Genomic DNA, 15832 nt, shown 5'->3' with positions numbered 1-15832 from the left:
GCCGCTTTAGCTCCGCTCTCCGCGAAAGGGACAGCTCGCCGCAACGCCTTCGTCTTCTAAACAGTCCACCTTGAAAGGCCCCTCCGTGCACAACAGTTATATTCTCTTAAATACACCTTCACTTTCACCTTCACAAACCATATTACCCAGCCTGTGGTGCTCAAAACCGTACAAATGGCGTCAGCACCTGCAGTAAAGGTGCCTGTTTACTCTGGCAATGGTTAGTATCGCATCCCCACGACTAGTTCATTCGATTGCTCAATGCCTATCTGAGCTCTCATTCTTCCTTTTGCAGCTTTCGCAGCTATGAAAACATACTGACATCATCTCCAGACCTCAAGTCAACCACCGACGACTCCCTGGCGCCGTACTTGACCACTCTCCCCCAGCCGTACACCTTCACCCAAGACCATTCGAAAACGAACGTCCGATTCGCACTGGGCTACACCGCCGTCTCGATCGCCGCATTTACCTTCTACGCCGATCGCAAGCTAGGATGGGAGGCGACAACATCGCCCTGGATCCTGGCCGCCGTCTCCTCATACTTCATCCTAAACACCATCCTCACATATTGGGTCTGGGGCGTGGAATCCGGCGAGATCTTCCGAGGGAAACGACAGTCTGGTGAAACGGTAGGGGACTTGCCCAAAAGAAAAATATCCTCCCTGTCTTAATATAACGCTCTCGCTAATCTCATCTGTCGGCATATAGATCTCCATCCGCTCCTCCAACAAGAAATTCTCCCCCCTCTACAAACTCCATATCCAGTACACGTCGCCCTCCAACAAGGTTCTCCAGGAGAAGGAGATCGAGACCCCTTTCACTACTTGGTTCGCCGCCGACGGCACGTTCCATCCTAAGCCGCTCCAGCAGTGGATCTCGAGTGAGATCGAGGTTCTAAAGCTGGCGGCGAAAGAGCTGGAGAAGAAGAGGGCTGCGCGTGCCGCTGCGTGAAGTGTCTACTTTCTTCTCGTGGTGCTCTTGCTGTCCTGGCTGTCCTCGGACTCTTGGATCGATGCAAAAGTGGACTTGTTTCGGTGCAATTTCATCCTATATTTGTTATTTCCTATAAGCATTTGAGCTCCGGGTCGGGCGAAGCAAATATTATGAATTCAAAAATATTATTGTTTCTTGCAAATAAGCATATTTTCAGATTGCTTTATAAGTATACTTGGGATTAAACAAAGGAGATCAAGATAGCAGCTGCAATTTTTTGCTCCTGCGCGTCAAATTCATTTAGCCGTGTTTCAGGAATTTGTACAATCGTGTATGCGAGTATATTTATAATGAATAGCTCCTTTAAAACAATAAGACAAAAGAAAAGAAGTAAGAACTCTATGGCTAAAATAGCTTCTACGTAATATCATTTTCCATCACAACGTATTATGTCGATATCGATATCGTTGAAATCATGAGGCAGCTTCCAGGGTTCCTGGGCGCTCAGTGGCCTGGGCAGGCTTTACATCGTCCAGTCTCCGGTTCTGGATGAGTCTCTGTTGTGAATTATTAGATAAGAATGTCCCCATACAGAAAGACAGGCGGATATACTTACCAGAAGGTTTCTGAGCAGGACAACGATGGTAACCTTTCCGGTAGAAGGCACGAACAGAGAGGCCTTCTCCTTGACTTCGGGGCCGAAGTTCTATTTGCAAAGCATAAGTTAGATCTTGGCTCGTGCATCAATCACATGGGGCAATTAGGGTCTTTGTCATACCTTCTCACTGGAGAAATTGACACACACGGCACCTTCTCTGAGGAGGCTAGTGTCGAACTTGTAGGAGTCTCCAGGGACACCAGAGATAACAACGTCACACAGAGGTGCCACGTCCTTGAGAGTCTGGCCCTCCAAGTCGACAACCTCGTGCCGTCCCTTCTTGATGCCTTCGCCACGGGTGAACTTCTGGACACCAGTCACGTCTACGCTGTAAACACAGGCTCCATCGTTGGCCAACAATGCGGCAAGAGGACGGCCGACAACCTCAGATCGGTTCACCACGCAAATTGTGTGCCCAAATAGTCGGTTTCCGTAAGGCAGTATCGTGTTGTAGACCTTGAGGTGCTCTAGGATCTTGATGATGGCGAGAGGGGTGCAGGGAAGAATGCACTTCTGGCGCTTGGTCTCGGGGTCGAGGAACCGGATGTTCTGGTACATGTTGAAGATATAGCGGTGGCTGAGACCCTCTACATCCTTGGATACGTCGACGATCTGCTGCAGGTACTGGTCCTGCCGGTTGTTGAAGATGGGGTAGTATACGATGATGCCGTCAACGTCCGAGTCGGCATTGGCAGCAAGAATGGCCTCTTCGAGATCCTCGCGTGACACTTCACGAAGAGAGTAACGGAATCCACTGTAGGACAAGAACAACTACGTTAGCTACGATGTGATTCATCAAGATCCCGCGGTTGACTCCCCGCGCTCCGACATCGCAAGTCGCGAGACGAGCGTCTCCCCGACAGGAGAAAACAGACCCCCCAGGAGCCATTGATGTAAATGAAAATAAACATGAGAAAATGCTCACTTTTCTTGACAAGTCTTCTCCGTCCACTGGGCATACATGAGTGCCGCAGGGTCATTGTTGGCCAGAAAACCCACAAGGTGGGGTGCCTTTTCCAAGGTCTTGACACCCTCTAGAACCTCCTCAAGTAGACCGTTGGCAACATGCTTCGAGAGCATGACCTTGCAGGTGGCCGGGGCCGCATCTGTAGTGGCGGCCATATTTATGGAAAATAAGGCTTATAGGGGAAGAGCTGGCCGAAGGTGAATCAGGAATCTGCTTTGAATGACTTTGGTGGAGGGAACAGGAATTAAAATTTTGGGACGGAAAAGACTGCTCGCTTATCGATAAAGAAATGCCGCATTCGGCCCTCGCATCGCATCACACGGGTGTCATTGCCAGCCATGACAGGGTTCATGGGATTCAAATTGGCTTCAATCAAAAGTCCTTGGCTATAATAGTGCTTGATATATTGACAGTTAGTGGATTACAGCTTAAGGTACATGATTTGTGGTAGAGAACTACGTATGTCTAATGCACATACAGTCGACTAAACAAAGTTGGATCACGACCATAATACTATATATTTCGGGATTCCACTCAACCTGACGACTAATGTGTCTAGGAAATATTATTGTAAGCTTACCGGCGAAGAATTGAAATCCAATATAATAAAAGCCGAAGAATCCGGAGATTCAGCAGGAGCCGGGCTACAAAGCGCGAACATCAACTTCAGATCTCTACGTCATCCTACAAGGATCATGATGAAGAATAAAACGAAAGTAGGCGAACAAAGGAAATCATATTCGGACTGCATATATGGAGATAAAGGAACGCCGATAGAAAGAAAAAACCGGGTATCAAAAGGCCATCCCTTGCGGAGGAAAAGCCAGAGCCCAGTTAACTCCTCCTAATCCCGCTCCCCTGTTGCGCGAAAAGATCTAAACGTACAGGATATTAATCGTATCTGTCTTTTTTTACCGTCTCACTATTGTACCTCTTCTTCATAAGCTACAAAGGACCAGGTTGCAACACCAAAAAGGACATCCGCTGTGGTTCCTCAAGGCCCCCAGCCAACCCGAAACTCTGATGAAAAGAAAAAGAAAACAGTGGTCTCAAATTGTACAAGCTAACTTGTCTATACACATAGAGTCAGGAAAAAAACAGTACACGGTTGTTTAATCACCCAGTTGCCTTTTGCTCACCTATGCGTTGAAAGACTTGTTGAAGGCACCGATGACCTCACGGAGCTGGTTCTCGAGGTCCTTGCTGACCTGGCCCTCCTTCTCGATGGTCTGCTGGATCTCGGGGTGGTTGCTCTTGAGGTGAGCGAGGATGTCAGCCTCCCACTGGAGGATCTTGGCGACGGGGACCTGGTCAAGGAAACCGTTGACACCGGCGAAGATCAGGGGAACCATGTCGGAGACGGCCATGGGGGAGTACTGCTTCTGCTTGAGGAGCTCGGTCAGACGCTCACCACGGGCAAGGGTCTGCTTGGTGGTAGCATCGAGATCGGAACCGAACTGGGCGAAAGCGGCGACCTCACGGTACTGGGCCAAGAAAAGCTTCAGGGAACCAGCGACCTGCTTCATGGCCTTGACCTGGGCGGCGGAACCGACACGGGAGACGGACAGACCGACGTTGATGGCGGGACGGATACCCTTGTAGAAAAGTTCGGCCTCCAGGAAGATCTGGCCGTCGGTAATGGAGATGACGTTGGTGGGGATATAGGCAGACACGTCACCACCCTGGGTCTCGATGACGGGCAGAGCGGTAAGGGAACCACCACCGTGCTTGTCGTTCATCTTGGCGGCACGCTCAAGGAGACGAGAGTGGAGGTAGAAAACGTCACCGGGGTAGGCCTCACGACCGGGGGGACGACGAAGCAGCAGGGACATCTGACGGTAGGCGACGGCCTGCTTGGACAGGTCATCGTAGATGATGACGGCGTGACGGCCGTTGTCACGGAACCACTCACCCATGGCACAGCCAGTGAAGGGAGCGAGGTACTGCAGAGGAGCGGCCTCGGAGGCAGTAGCAGCAACGACGATGGAGTACTTCATGGCGTCGTTCTCCTCAAGGGTCTTGACGAGCTGAGCGACGGTGGAACGCTTCTGACCGACGGCGACGTAGATGCAGTAAAGCTTCTTGGCCTCGTCGGAGGTGCTGTTCCAACGCTTCTGGTTCAGCATGGCGTCAAGGGCGACAGCGGTCTTACCGGTCTGACGGTCACCAATGATCAACTCACGCTGACCACGGCCGATGGGCACCATGGAGTCGACACACTTCATACCAGTCTGGACGGGCTGGTTGACGGAGCGACGGGGCAGGATACCAGGGGCCTTGAGCTGAGCACGGCTCTTGGCCTTGGTGTTGGTGGGACCCTTGCCGTCGATGGGGTTACCCAGAGCATCGACGACACGGCCGAGAAGCTCAGGGCCGACGGGGACATCAACCTAGGATCGATATTAGCGTCCAAACTCCGAGGAAAAATGAAGATATATCTCCAAAAAAAGTCGGGAGAACATACAATCTCTCCGGTACGCTTGACGGTCTCACCCTCCTTGACCAGACGGTCGGAACCGAAAAGCACAACACCGACCTGGCCGGCTTCCAAGTTCATGCACATACCCTTAACACCGGAGGCGAACCTATTCATCCGTCAGTCATGCCAGGGTCAAAAGTAGGGGGAACGGTGATATCATTAGGGATACGTACTCGACCAGCTCCTCAGCCTGGACGTTGGTCATGCCATGGACACGGGCAATACCATCACTATTCACGAAATTAAGTTAGTCAACGGAGTTTGGTGCCAGAAAGCCATGACGTCGTGGTTTGGGATGATTTTTTTTTCGATGATTTTGATGATGCCGTAGCCGTGCTCGAATTTTTTCAACCGGGGTAAAAGCGATCACGTACCCGACGGAAAGGACACGGCCAGTCTCGGCAAGGCCGGCCTCCTCCTGAACACCACGGATTCTCTGCTCGAGGATGGAAGAAACCTCGGTGGGAGCAGCCTTGGCCTCAGCAGCGTAGGTACGGACCTGCTTGGAAGCACCGGAGATGGGGCCGGGAACAGCGGCGCGGACCTGGAGAGAGACGCAGAATTTGTCAACGACCGAACACGACGACCACAACGCGTGAACACGAGAAGGAATGAATTGCGATGGGTGAGCCAGCCATTGGAGGCCTCATTAAGATGACTTCTCGGATGGCAGCAGCGAAATTGACGGGATGGGCGACGAGATGGCGACGACCTGGGCAGGGATGAGACTCACCGAAGCGATCCGGCCGGTGGCAGAGGCGGCCGCAACGGTGCGGCTGGACTGCCGCAAAGCGTTTCTGAACATTGTGATGGGGGTTCAGAGGAGTGGGAGAGTGGTTTCTCTGAAGGAGAGATGTAATTGGGGGGAGGAGGAGAGAGGAGAGAGGATTGTGGATGGATGGAAGGAGAGCTTTGTCGTCGGGGTTGGGAGGATTCTCAGAACGGCACTAAGCCTAGTTTGCCGAGCCTCAGCAACCTCCGAAGCCGCCCTAGTGCGCTCACGGGACTGCCAGCCCGCGCCCAAGCACGAGAATTGCGGGTGTCTGTTCCCACGACTACCACTCGCCCGGGCGTCTAGCTAATTTTTAGAGTCCGACCGATATGGCCTCTACGGATTTCTGCCTTTTCTTACATGGTATTTTCGCCAGGGTTGACGGGGTGGGAAAAGCGACGGGGTGGAGGTTGGCTGGTTTTGGTTTTGGTTTGCTCCGGGTCTCCGTCCGTCTCCCTTCCCTGCTGCGGGCCACCTGGCAATCTCAGTTTTCGCTCGCATTTTCTCGGATCTGCGGATCCTTCCTCCTGGTCATTGGCTCGGCCTGCTGACTCAGTGCCCGCCCATTTTCGTCACAGCAACCGCTCCTTCGCCAGCTGCCATCCTGGACGCCAGGGTCAACGTCAACGTGCGAGGGGACGGCATTTCCCGGGTTTCTCGGTTCTACGTAGGTTGATTCTGGCGATGAAGATGCCATCGATCGTTTCTGTGCTCCCTCCTCGATCGTGGATCGTATCTATCGTGTCATGAGTCCTCCCTCGGCAGCTCAATATATATCCTGACGACGTGTACTACGTAGGTGGATATCCACGCAGCAACGCCGATGTAGTTCGTGCGGTGAAGAAAATTAGTTCCGACTTATGGACTACTCCGATATCCCTCTGTTTATGTTTATTTATATCGCCTACACCGTCCCTTAGCTCGATCTATCCGTCGACACCGCAAGTGCCATCTACATAGTAACCTACTCGCTGGACAGCTCTAGCTGTACGAATGCTGCATTACGTAACACCAAATCGCTCAATCCAGTACCTAGCAGTCCGCTGTGCATATACATCAACAAATCAACAATCAACAATCAACAATGACGGCAATGACAAGCAATTAAACACGTTCCCCAAACTCGACTCTCAACTCCTGGCGCAATGGTTCGGTTCCAACGACCATGACCCTCTCACCCAGTGGGACAAACTGCCTCGATAACCAGCTTATTAGGGAACTACGGTTGAAAAATGCCGGTCGAGAGCAGGTTCTGCGCGACCCGCAGACGCCTCCCTAGGTTTATTGTTTCGCGGCATCCTTGTTCTTCTTCTGGTCCCGGAAAGCCGCGATCTGCTTCTGGACGCTCTCGTCGTATCGGGCCTTCAGTTCCGGGCGATATCCGAAGAAGAACAGAATCTCCATCCAGACAAACAGCGGAGCAAGCAGGAGGGCCTGGACCAAGTTGTCCAGGAGCGCAGGAGCCCGTCCCTCGAAGACTCCGTGGCCGACGAACTGCACCAACCAGGACGCGATGTGGATGCCTCCAAACCAATAGTTCATGCTGGGACCGTATGTGATTAGGAGGTGGTTTGCGAATGCGGCACCCCCGAGCAGGAGGGGCGCGACAAGGCCGCCAGCGACGGGTTCCAGGAGGATATAAAAGGTGGCATATATCAACGCGCCAATGGTTCCGACATTAGCCGGGAGGTTTTCGAAGCGAAGGACATCGGGGACATCAAAGAGGACGGGAGAGTTGGATGCCTGAAGGACCGTTCATCAATATCTCTCCGAATTGAAATTCAGCTACAATAAAGAAAAAAAATAACATACCAGTGCAATCCCCGTAAATAGGAGTATCGGCACACATGTAATGTGGATGGCAATATTTACCTGAGGGCCGTGAGCAACAACGGTCGGTTAAAGGGGTACAAAGAGGACGATTTACGGGATTATTATGGTAGGCGCCGTACTAGAAGAGTAAGCCGTTGTCCAAGGGCGATCAAGAAAGACCCTGATTATCCATCGGGTCAGATGAAAGAACTCACAAAGAGAAGCTGCCTTTCTAGGTTCAAGGCCATGTTGATTTCTGTCTGGTAGGCAGTCTCAAAGCAAAAGACAAACCTGGCCGTCTGAACGGATCGAAACAATGAAGAGGACTCGTCAAAACTCTTTCTCAGTCCACCGTTACGAATCCATACGACAGGAAGTATTGCCAGATCAGGCCAGCCAAGAAGGTGGAGTTAGCAGGCATTTTATCTGCACTAAGACGACGAGGCATTTGCTCTGGCACAGACGTCATGTGCACATGTCGCCAGGGACCGAGGATAACGTATTTTAATAACAAGTTATGCAGCCATATGCACCCCCATGTGCGCAGTGAGGGTGTACTGTATTGTAACGTAACCAACACCGCCCTCGGGCTATCCAGATCACGTGGTCAACTGCAGCTTGTGCTGATCAGACATGGCTGGTCACCATTGTCTCTCTCGAGTCAACTTTCTTGTACATACCCAGCTATTTGCGCTCGCCTCCTTGTCTAGGCAGTGACTTGATTCTCTACTAACCACACGACATTCTTTTCTTCCAAGTTGTGCGCTTTTTGTCACGGGGGTAGCTTTTTCTGTTTCTTGTTGGTTATGAGCTGCTGAAGCTCCGTTAATGGGCGTGAATTGAAACAATTCGTATTTCTTCGACATTCTCCATTTCGCATTCAATACCCTATCTCGTTGCGCCCAGTCTCGAAATTCTGAAAACTGTCCTCGTTTAGCAGTATCGAGTGCGACGCCGACCAATTGTTCAGCTTGCGACCAGAACACCCACCCCGCCTTTGACTTAATCCGAATCCGTCTCGCTGCGAAACCTTGCGCAATGTTTTTCCTCAAAGAAGAAACAAAAGTTATCACGCTGCATCCGTCTTACTTCGGGCCCAATGTGCGGGAATATTTGATCAACCGATTGAACGAGGAGGAGGAGGGACGGTGTACGGGTGATCACTTTGTGATCTGTGTCATGGATATGGTTGATATTGGTGAAGGGAGGGTGCTTCCAAGCGGCGGACAGGCTGAATACACCATAAAGTATCGTGCGATTATCTGGAAGCCTTTCCGAGGGGAGACGGTATGTCCTTCTTTCTTGGAGGTTCGGCGACAACAAGCCATCGCCGAATACTGATCATGTTACCCGTCAGGTTGATGCCATAGTTACCTCCGTCAAACCCACTGGAATTTTCACATTGGCAGGTCCTTTGTCAGTTTTCATCGCGCGGAAAGTATGTTTCATGAACTGCAGGCGACAAGTCGGTTTTCATGCTAACTGAATCCCAAAGAACGTCCCCTCCGATATCAAGTGGGAGCCAAACACAGTACCTCCCCAATATACGGATCATGCCGACCAAGTCATCGAAAAGGGAACCAGCTTGCGTCTCAAGATCCTTGGTGTCAAGCCCGATGTGGCGGCCATCAATGCCATTGGCACCATCAAGGAGGATTTCCTAGGGTGAGTCCCCAGCGATGCTTAGTCTGGCCACCGAAGAGACTACTAACTTATTTTCTTACCACAGACCACTGTAATACATCTTCGACGCGCAATCAAAATACAAAAACGAGGAGAGGACAACCAGAAGGTACCCAGCATATTTTCACGATTTATACCAATAATACCAGGAGCAAACATTTGAGAAGGGCTTTTTTTTTTTTTTTTTTTTTTTTTTTTTTGACTGGCACTCCTGCCCCATAGAGAGGATAGGATGAGAAAAGCTCCTGGTGCTTGGAAGTGAAGCGCTTTCCTTATGGGTCGGCAAGGCATCCTTGAAATGCTGGAGCCCATGAAACGAGCGTTTTTCATAGAGCCGAAAGACATTGCTATTTCTAGGCCTTCGCGGGCTGAGAGTCTTTTGAAATAGTATCTCAAGGATCTAAAAGATGCCTGAGGCAGACTCGAAAAATGAAATATAGAAATTTAATGCTCAGGTATTCTAGTTCAGGATGAAGTTCAGGTCAAGATATTTCACCCTAGTGTGAAACTTGAAGGGATATTTTGGCCACGGCTGAAATACCTTCTGGAGTTATTAATTAAGGACTGCACCATGACACCTAGGTACTTTCCTGGGGAATTGGCCCTGGCTCCTTAGCGTATCGCCTTATCGAGATAAAAGACAGGAAGCAATGGCACAGGAAGGGAAACCTCCCAGTGTAAGATCTGCTGGTGTTTCCGTTGGACGTTTTACTGGCGCTAGTGCACCGTTTCCAACGTTGGATCTGCAACTATCACCAGCATGTTTTGATCTTGTTACGAAGAATACCGGTGGGAGTTTTATCCCTAGTCCGAGATATATTAATGCTTGAACCTGGGCTCGAAGAGCAGTCCCTGAGATCGCTGCATTGAGTCGCCTTTCCCACTGGAATTAGATCATAATGGACCAATAATGACTTGCTTTCTCATGCCTCCTGTCAAAGTACCGATGGCATGGTCCCGGTAGTTGCACTAGTGACTTTGCACTGGAGGCATCCTGATGGTCATGGCACTAGTTCTCTTTGGCCCACATCGTGATTTTGAGGAGTGGTCTGGAACGATGAACTGAAAGGACTCCGCTAGCTAGAAAAATTGGAGGATGATCGTGTCACGTCGTAGTCGAATAGCCGGATTCTGCATGACATTTTGGATAGAACCGAAGATCTACAAGTTCGGAACAAAAAACAGACAGGTCAGACTGAAGACGTAACAGAGTCGAGATGCGCATCTTGGCATGTCCGATTAGGTTGAACTAATCGATATTTAGTCCGATAGTGCAGTTGACGTTGAGATCGATCATATGGGGGAAATGGGTTGATTTGGATAACAGCAGGCGAGGGCACTGAGCTGGCGGAGTCTCCGTATAGCGACAGAGTAAATCCAAGTCAGGGTCAGCGCTAGGCAATCATAAGAAGCGTACCGAAATCATGCTCGAGCCAGGGACGTCAGGATCGCCTAGGGCCGGGGGCAGAGCGCAGCACCAGCGTTTCAGCCTTCGCTTGCCGGCGTCTCTCAGGCAACTGCGGGCCATGTGATCCAGCCGGGCGTCTGCTTTCACTTTCGTCCCCTTGCGACTGCCACATCCACCTCGCATCTGCGCTTCGTGTCTTCCCTTTCCAATGAACTGATTCTCTGCTTGTCTTCCTTTTTCCACCACAGTAACCATTCCATTCATTCCCTCTCTGGTGCTCTCCTGGTCCTTACCGACTCCTTCCGTGGCCCCCCTCCTTTTCCTTTCGCTGTTCCTGTTTCCACATTCGTTTCCCATAAACATCTCCTAGTCTCCTGCGACCATGGCCATTCTGAAGGACCTGTATCAGAGATTCCTGGGTGGGCCCAGGCCTGCTGCCATGGCTCCGGATGTCTCCGTGAGCTACATCACCACCACGACCAAGTTTGAGGGTGCCGACGCCGTGCTCTCTCACCTCACCAAGCAAGATAATGTTGTCAAGCGCAAGTCGGAACAGGTCATTGCTGGCATCGAAGGTGACAACTCCGTGTGTGTGGACGTCGAGACCACTTTGGAGTTTGTCTCTGGTGGGGGTGCCTACCTCCCCTCGATGGACGATAATTTCCTGGCCGACCGCGTCGCGACTTTCCCCACGGTATGTACACAAACAGTCACCCCTCCCTTATCGCTTTTATGTACAATGGGGGTTTATTTTGGGGACTGACGCTCTGATCCTTGGCAGCTCCATATCGTTCATTTCAACTCCCAGAACCAAATCCAGCAGATCAGAATCTATTGGGACCAGGCGTCGCTACTGAAACAAGTCGAGGTGATCGGTGCCCGTGGTCGCGGCTGGCCCATTCGGGAGGCGAAAGAACAGACGCGATTCATCAAATCGGCCGCGTCGGCGGCTGCTGCCCCTAAGCGGCGCGCAAACCAGAGTAACGATGAGCCGGAAAACGGCGATGAGCGTAGCAAACGTGCCTCCCCCGGAAAGAAACACATCAAGGACCCCCACGCAGCCGGGTCCCTGTACGAATTGCTGTCGCCCGAAAAGGATCGCGCCGAACCCGTACGCGCTCCTCGAGCCCCTGCCTCCGCGAAGCCTCCGCCGCGTGAATATAGCGAACTCTTCGTGGGCGCTGACGACAATGCCGACGATGAGGATGCCCCCGACGCGACACCTTCCAAGCCAACGAAATTTGCCCCCAAAGCTGGCGCAGGTAAGAACTTCCGGGCCTCGCGCATCTTCGATGATGACGAGACTGTCGCGGCCGAAGACAGCCACCGACAGATCGCCTACCGCGCCAATCCCAAGCGATTCGATCATTTTGAGATCGGCGGAGACAACAGCCGTCGTGAGATTCAGGAAGTGCCTTCACGCCCGGGCTCTCGCCATGTGCCCCACTGGGAATTCGATGACTTTGCGACGCCTGAGAAGCCTAAGCGCCAGCCTCGTGGCGAAGAAATCCGTCATTTCGGCTGGAGCGACGACGAGCCTGAGCCTACTCCCGTGTTTCAAAAACATGTGTCCCAGCCTCGCCGTGATGCGGAAACCCACTTCAGCATGACCGACCAAGACGAGGAGACGAGCGGACCCCGCTACATCAGAGCCTACGGAAACAAAGGCATGTCTCTCTACAAGAACCATCTGTTTGACGACGCAGCCGAGGAAAAGTCCAACGAAAATGCCCCGCTTTCATCGGCGCACAACGGCCCCAACCGTCGGGAATTCGAGAGTCACTGGACCGCCGCGGATGAGTCCCCTGCCGACGGAAAGTCCAATGAAAACAAGAAGCCCGTGGGCGCTGATCGCCAGAAGGCACTCAAGAACATGGAATCGCAATGGGAAGCCTACGATGAGTCCCCTCAGCCCAGCAAGTTCGTGCGTCCGCCTCCGCAGCGTCGTGCTATACGGAAGGTCAATGAGAGAAGCTGGGGTTTGGGCGACGAATAAGAATATAACCCCATAACTGATTGGTTCTAGCTGAACATGGATCCCACATGATGTTTTACGCACCATTTAGCATTAGACGAAGCTAGCCTCATGACACCTTCAACTAACCTACCCGTGTACAGTGATATTGTGAGCGTGCAATGGCCAATACTGTATGGAGCTTTTGATTTTCGAACTGTCTATTTCCTCAGCCTTATCTATGGCTTTTATTTCGTTTCCTTGTATCATTTCCCTATCTCTTACATCTTTCTCGTTCGAAAGCTCTGATATCTGAACCGGTACTGAGTACTGGATTGTGTATGAATCCGTACAAATCAAATGATAATGAAGCACGCTTTACTGTGATGTCATATATTACTTGATAGATGTTAGGAAAGAGAAATGATTCATATATGAAGTCCACCTTGTGTTGCCAAGAGGCCGAAGGCCTCCGGAAATCCCATCGAAATAGTCCAGCTGCAGCTTAGTACATTCTTTCATCCGCCACTGACTCTAGGTCTGGTTTCATACACATTCCAGATTTAGCACCACGGCTATCGGTGCCATGCTTGCTGTGTACGAGCATAGCCCAAGATAAATCTCTGCATGCCTACACTCCGAAGGCCCGGCTTGTTCCGAAAAATTCGAAGCGCCCCCCTGTTATACCGGACAGGTCCAACTTGTCATAATCCAAATGGTGCAATGAGATCGTCCAGCTCGCAAAAGGGCTCGGTGCGGCATACGCCATTGTCACACCTCGATCACTGACAATGTCGCCGGATTCCACGACTTCGAAATTCTGGCCCTGGTATGGCGTCGATAGCAATCGGTATGACCAGCCAGGGCAGATAGGGTCATGTGCAAAGGTATGGACCCGGTCCGTGCGGTCGTAGTACGAGCTGTCTCCCTCATGGGTGATACTAATCTTGACCAGAGCGTTCTTCTTCGCAGCTTCTACCTCGGGTCGCCTTTTAATGCTGTCTAGCCAGAAGAAGACACGGTAGACGCGAACGTCCGCACAGCCCCAGAATTCGTACACATCACTGGTGGTAGGCATTCGACTTTCAAGCTCGATTCCAGTGTCTTGCAAATGGGGAAACGAATATGGGACAAGGCCGGTGCAGAGGCAACCGACCTTGTCTGGGAGGCATTCACGACCGTCCCAACCATCGACGGAAAAAAGGTCGACAATGTACTTATCGTGCGCCAGATTGAGAGCGTTGTTGGTGATCTATCCAGTGTCTTGAAGACCATGTCCCTCAGGGGAGTACAAGATCCCACAACAAGTCATTTCCAGGTGGACGGAGAACAGGACAAGTTTCTCGTCGCCAGCAAAGACCAAATAGCCAAATCCGTCAAGGACTTTGTCGGTCCCTCCAGAATTGGCGACCAGACGCAGAGGACGCAAGAGGCGCTGCTGAAGTACACGGAGCTGCTCGCAACACGCAACCATGACAAGGTCCAATACAAATTGTCTCTCAAATCTCTGGTAAAATCGGATAGTGCCCTCGCGGAACTTAAAGCTCGTGAACGGGAACTACAAGCTGGTGGGTTCAAGAAGGAAGATGTGGACCAACTCGGCCAAATGGCACGAGGAGATCTACTCGTGGGACCGCGCGCGTACTATGCGCCTCATCTACCTTTACCGTCGGGCCATCTACCTGGCCACCCTGGCCAAAGCAGAAAACAGTGAGGCAGGTGACCGCACAAGTGACGCCGTCCTGATCCAGCCAGCCATGAAGCTTGAGGCGATGTACCAACCACTGCATCGACAACTGTTTGAGCAGCGGGGAGAGCTGGGTCCGATGCCACCCGATATCCAGTCGACTTTGACCATGGCCACGGCAAGTACATGCAATTATCACAAGATGGCCTCAGCGTTCTTCTCGCCAGTCGTCAAGTCCGCGTGAGCCTGCCTGCTCCATACCGCGATTCTATTCGTTTTCGAAGGCGAGGTATTATCTCTAGTGGCGGCATTTTGAATATTCCTGGGCTCTGCTCCTGGTATAGTCTCTGCCCCTGGCCCTGGTCCTCTCCCTGTTGTTTTTCACTAGTTGTCTGTGTCAAGGCCTCTGCCCCCCGTTCCGGTGCTACTTCATGGGTTCTGGGATTGTTCTGTGTCGTACCAGTGTTGCCCCTTGTATTGCTGATTGTTTCGTTCTTCTTCGCCGCAGGCTTAGGCTTTGAAATGTCTAATCTGGCAATATCGGTTACCTTGATCTGTTCGGCAACATTCCCACAGTATTTGAGGAAACGATCAAAGCTAATCTCGAGATTCATTTCGGTCACACTCTTCAGGTACTCGAGCTCCCTCCGGGCGTCCCCTGACCTCCGATACAGTTCGGCCTTGAGGACATTACTCTCAATGCGATATCTCATATCGGTGAGTTGGTCTATGAGGCGCTTTCGCTCCTCGAGTATCTTCGCCGTCCCAGTCTGGACTTGGTCGATCGTGCTCTGCCAAAACTGGCTATTCGTGTCTGCTCTGTCCAATCGTTGAGATAGGCCGAGAAAGAGTCGCTCCGCACTTCCAAGTGTCTGTAGAGCATCTTTTGTCTCCCGTTGAAACACTCCAACTGATTGACATGGAGCCCAGTTCTCCTGATGGTTGTATATGTCCACGGACGTCCGCATCAGCCAGAAGAACATCTCGTGAACTTGCTGAGGACTCGTTCACTGATAGGATCGCTATCTTGACACTGTCGACGAGTGTCGCGGACGATACTAGCGATACGACCTGAGATCTCGTCGGACACTGGGCTCTCCTCCCTCCCCGGTGACCCTCGGCATCCTCATTATCAAAATACTTCATTGAAGTCTTTTCTTGGTGTCACTTCAAGTGACTTGGAACACAGTGCACATGCCGTTGAACTGCGCTCTGTCCGAGAGGTAAGCGGTCATCACAGAACGTATTCAGTCTTCCAGAAAGCCGTTAAACATATTCCAGTCCTTCTTTATATCCAGTACATACGACCACAGGGTGAGGAGAACAGGGCTTCCCGTCCGCTCTGCCGTACTTAAGCCTCACGCCGGCCGGTTAGTAGTTGGGTGGGTGACCACCAGCGAATCCCGGCTGTTGTATGTTTTTCTTCTTTTTTTGTTCGAATTTACTTATTATATATCTCCAGTTCCTACCTAAGTC

The 15832-nt window shown here is 51.5% G+C and overlaps 8 protein-coding genes across 8 annotated transcripts; 4 read left to right on the top strand and 4 right to left on the bottom strand.

The window, feature by feature from the left end:
- Nucleotides 1–48: 48 nt before the first annotated feature.
- On the top strand, nucleotides 49–1147 carry P170DRAFT_463845 (signal peptidase complex subunit 2). The gene is made up of 3 exons (XM_024852193.1): nucleotides 49–220; nucleotides 334–632; nucleotides 712–1147. The coding sequence occupies exons 1-3, from the start codon at nucleotides 175–177 to the stop codon at nucleotides 952–954; spliced, it is 588 nt and encodes a 195-aa protein (XP_024706021.1). The 5' UTR covers nucleotides 49–174; the 3' UTR covers nucleotides 955–1147.
- A 125-nt stretch (nucleotides 1148–1272) lies between these two features.
- Nucleotides 1273–2785, bottom strand: P170DRAFT_455172 (methylenetetrahydrofolate dehydrogenase (NAD(+))). The gene is made up of 4 exons (XM_024851508.1): nucleotides 2520–2785; nucleotides 1715–2348; nucleotides 1553–1642; nucleotides 1273–1493 (listed from the first exon to the last, which is right to left on the bottom strand). The coding sequence occupies exons 1-4, from the start codon at nucleotides 2714–2716 to the stop codon at nucleotides 1410–1412; spliced, it is 1005 nt and encodes a 334-aa protein (XP_024706020.1). The 5' UTR covers nucleotides 2717–2785; the 3' UTR covers nucleotides 1273–1409.
- A 774-nt stretch (nucleotides 2786–3559) lies between these two features.
- On the bottom strand, nucleotides 3560–6184 carry P170DRAFT_406121 (F1F0 ATP synthase subunit alpha). Its single transcript, XM_024846611.1, has 6 exons — nucleotides 5774–6184; nucleotides 5415–5584; nucleotides 5214–5270; nucleotides 5026–5146; nucleotides 3701–4951; nucleotides 3560–3633 (listed from the first exon to the last, which is right to left on the bottom strand). The coding sequence occupies exons 1-5, from the start codon at nucleotides 5843–5845 to the stop codon at nucleotides 3701–3703; spliced, it is 1671 nt and encodes a 556-aa protein (XP_024706019.1). The 5' UTR covers nucleotides 5846–6184; the 3' UTR covers nucleotides 3560–3633.
- Nucleotides 6136–6817, top strand: P170DRAFT_152315 (uncharacterized protein). Its single transcript, XM_024842527.1, has 3 exons — nucleotides 6136–6258; nucleotides 6391–6479; nucleotides 6612–6817. The coding sequence occupies exons 1-3, from the start codon at nucleotides 6173–6175 to the stop codon at nucleotides 6770–6772; spliced, it is 336 nt and encodes a 111-aa protein (XP_024706018.1). The 5' UTR covers nucleotides 6136–6172; the 3' UTR covers nucleotides 6773–6817.
- P170DRAFT_435899 (2-hydroxy-palmitic acid dioxygenase MPO1) lies at nucleotides 6730–8039 on the bottom strand. The gene is made up of 4 exons (XM_024849043.1): nucleotides 7840–8039; nucleotides 7740–7763; nucleotides 7625–7684; nucleotides 6730–7555 (listed from the first exon to the last, which is right to left on the bottom strand). The coding sequence occupies exons 1-4, from the start codon at nucleotides 7870–7872 to the stop codon at nucleotides 7094–7096; spliced, it is 579 nt and encodes a 192-aa protein (XP_024706017.1). The 5' UTR covers nucleotides 7873–8039; the 3' UTR covers nucleotides 6730–7093.
- Nucleotides 8040–8289: 250 nt separating this feature from the next.
- On the top strand, nucleotides 8290–9477 carry P170DRAFT_435898 (DNA-directed RNA polymerase II subunit RPB7). Its single transcript, XM_024849042.1, has 4 exons — nucleotides 8290–8911; nucleotides 8982–9062; nucleotides 9120–9289; nucleotides 9354–9477. Exons 1-4 carry the CDS (start codon nucleotides 8663–8665, stop codon nucleotides 9361–9363), a joined length of 510 nt encoding a protein of 169 aa, XP_024706016.1. The 5' UTR covers nucleotides 8290–8662; the 3' UTR covers nucleotides 9364–9477.
- A 1410-nt stretch (nucleotides 9478–10887) lies between these two features.
- On the top strand, nucleotides 10888–13090 carry P170DRAFT_455167 (uncharacterized protein). Its single transcript, XM_024851507.1, has 2 exons — nucleotides 10888–11409; nucleotides 11497–13090. The coding sequence occupies exons 1-2, from the start codon at nucleotides 11098–11100 to the stop codon at nucleotides 12709–12711; spliced, it is 1527 nt and encodes a 508-aa protein (XP_024706015.1). The 5' UTR covers nucleotides 10888–11097; the 3' UTR covers nucleotides 12712–13090.
- A 111-nt stretch (nucleotides 13091–13201) lies between these two features.
- On the bottom strand, nucleotides 13202–13747 carry P170DRAFT_508858 (uncharacterized protein; the record flags this gene model as incomplete). The annotated part of the gene is made up of 1 exon (XM_024854611.1): nucleotides 13202–13747. The coding sequence occupies one exon, from the start codon at nucleotides 13745–13747 to the stop codon at nucleotides 13301–13303; it is 447 nt and encodes a 148-aa protein (XP_024706014.1). The 3' UTR covers nucleotides 13202–13300.
- Nucleotides 13748–15832: the final 2085 nt, after the last annotated feature.

The sequence above is a fragment of the Aspergillus steynii genome, assembly GCF_002849105.1.
Source record: "Aspergillus steynii IBT 23096 chromosome Unknown P170scaffold_3, whole genome shotgun sequence".
Lineage (NCBI taxonomy): Eukaryota > Fungi > Ascomycota > Eurotiomycetes > Eurotiales > Aspergillaceae > Aspergillus > Aspergillus steynii.
This window is presented reverse-complemented; position numbering and strand designations above follow the sequence as displayed.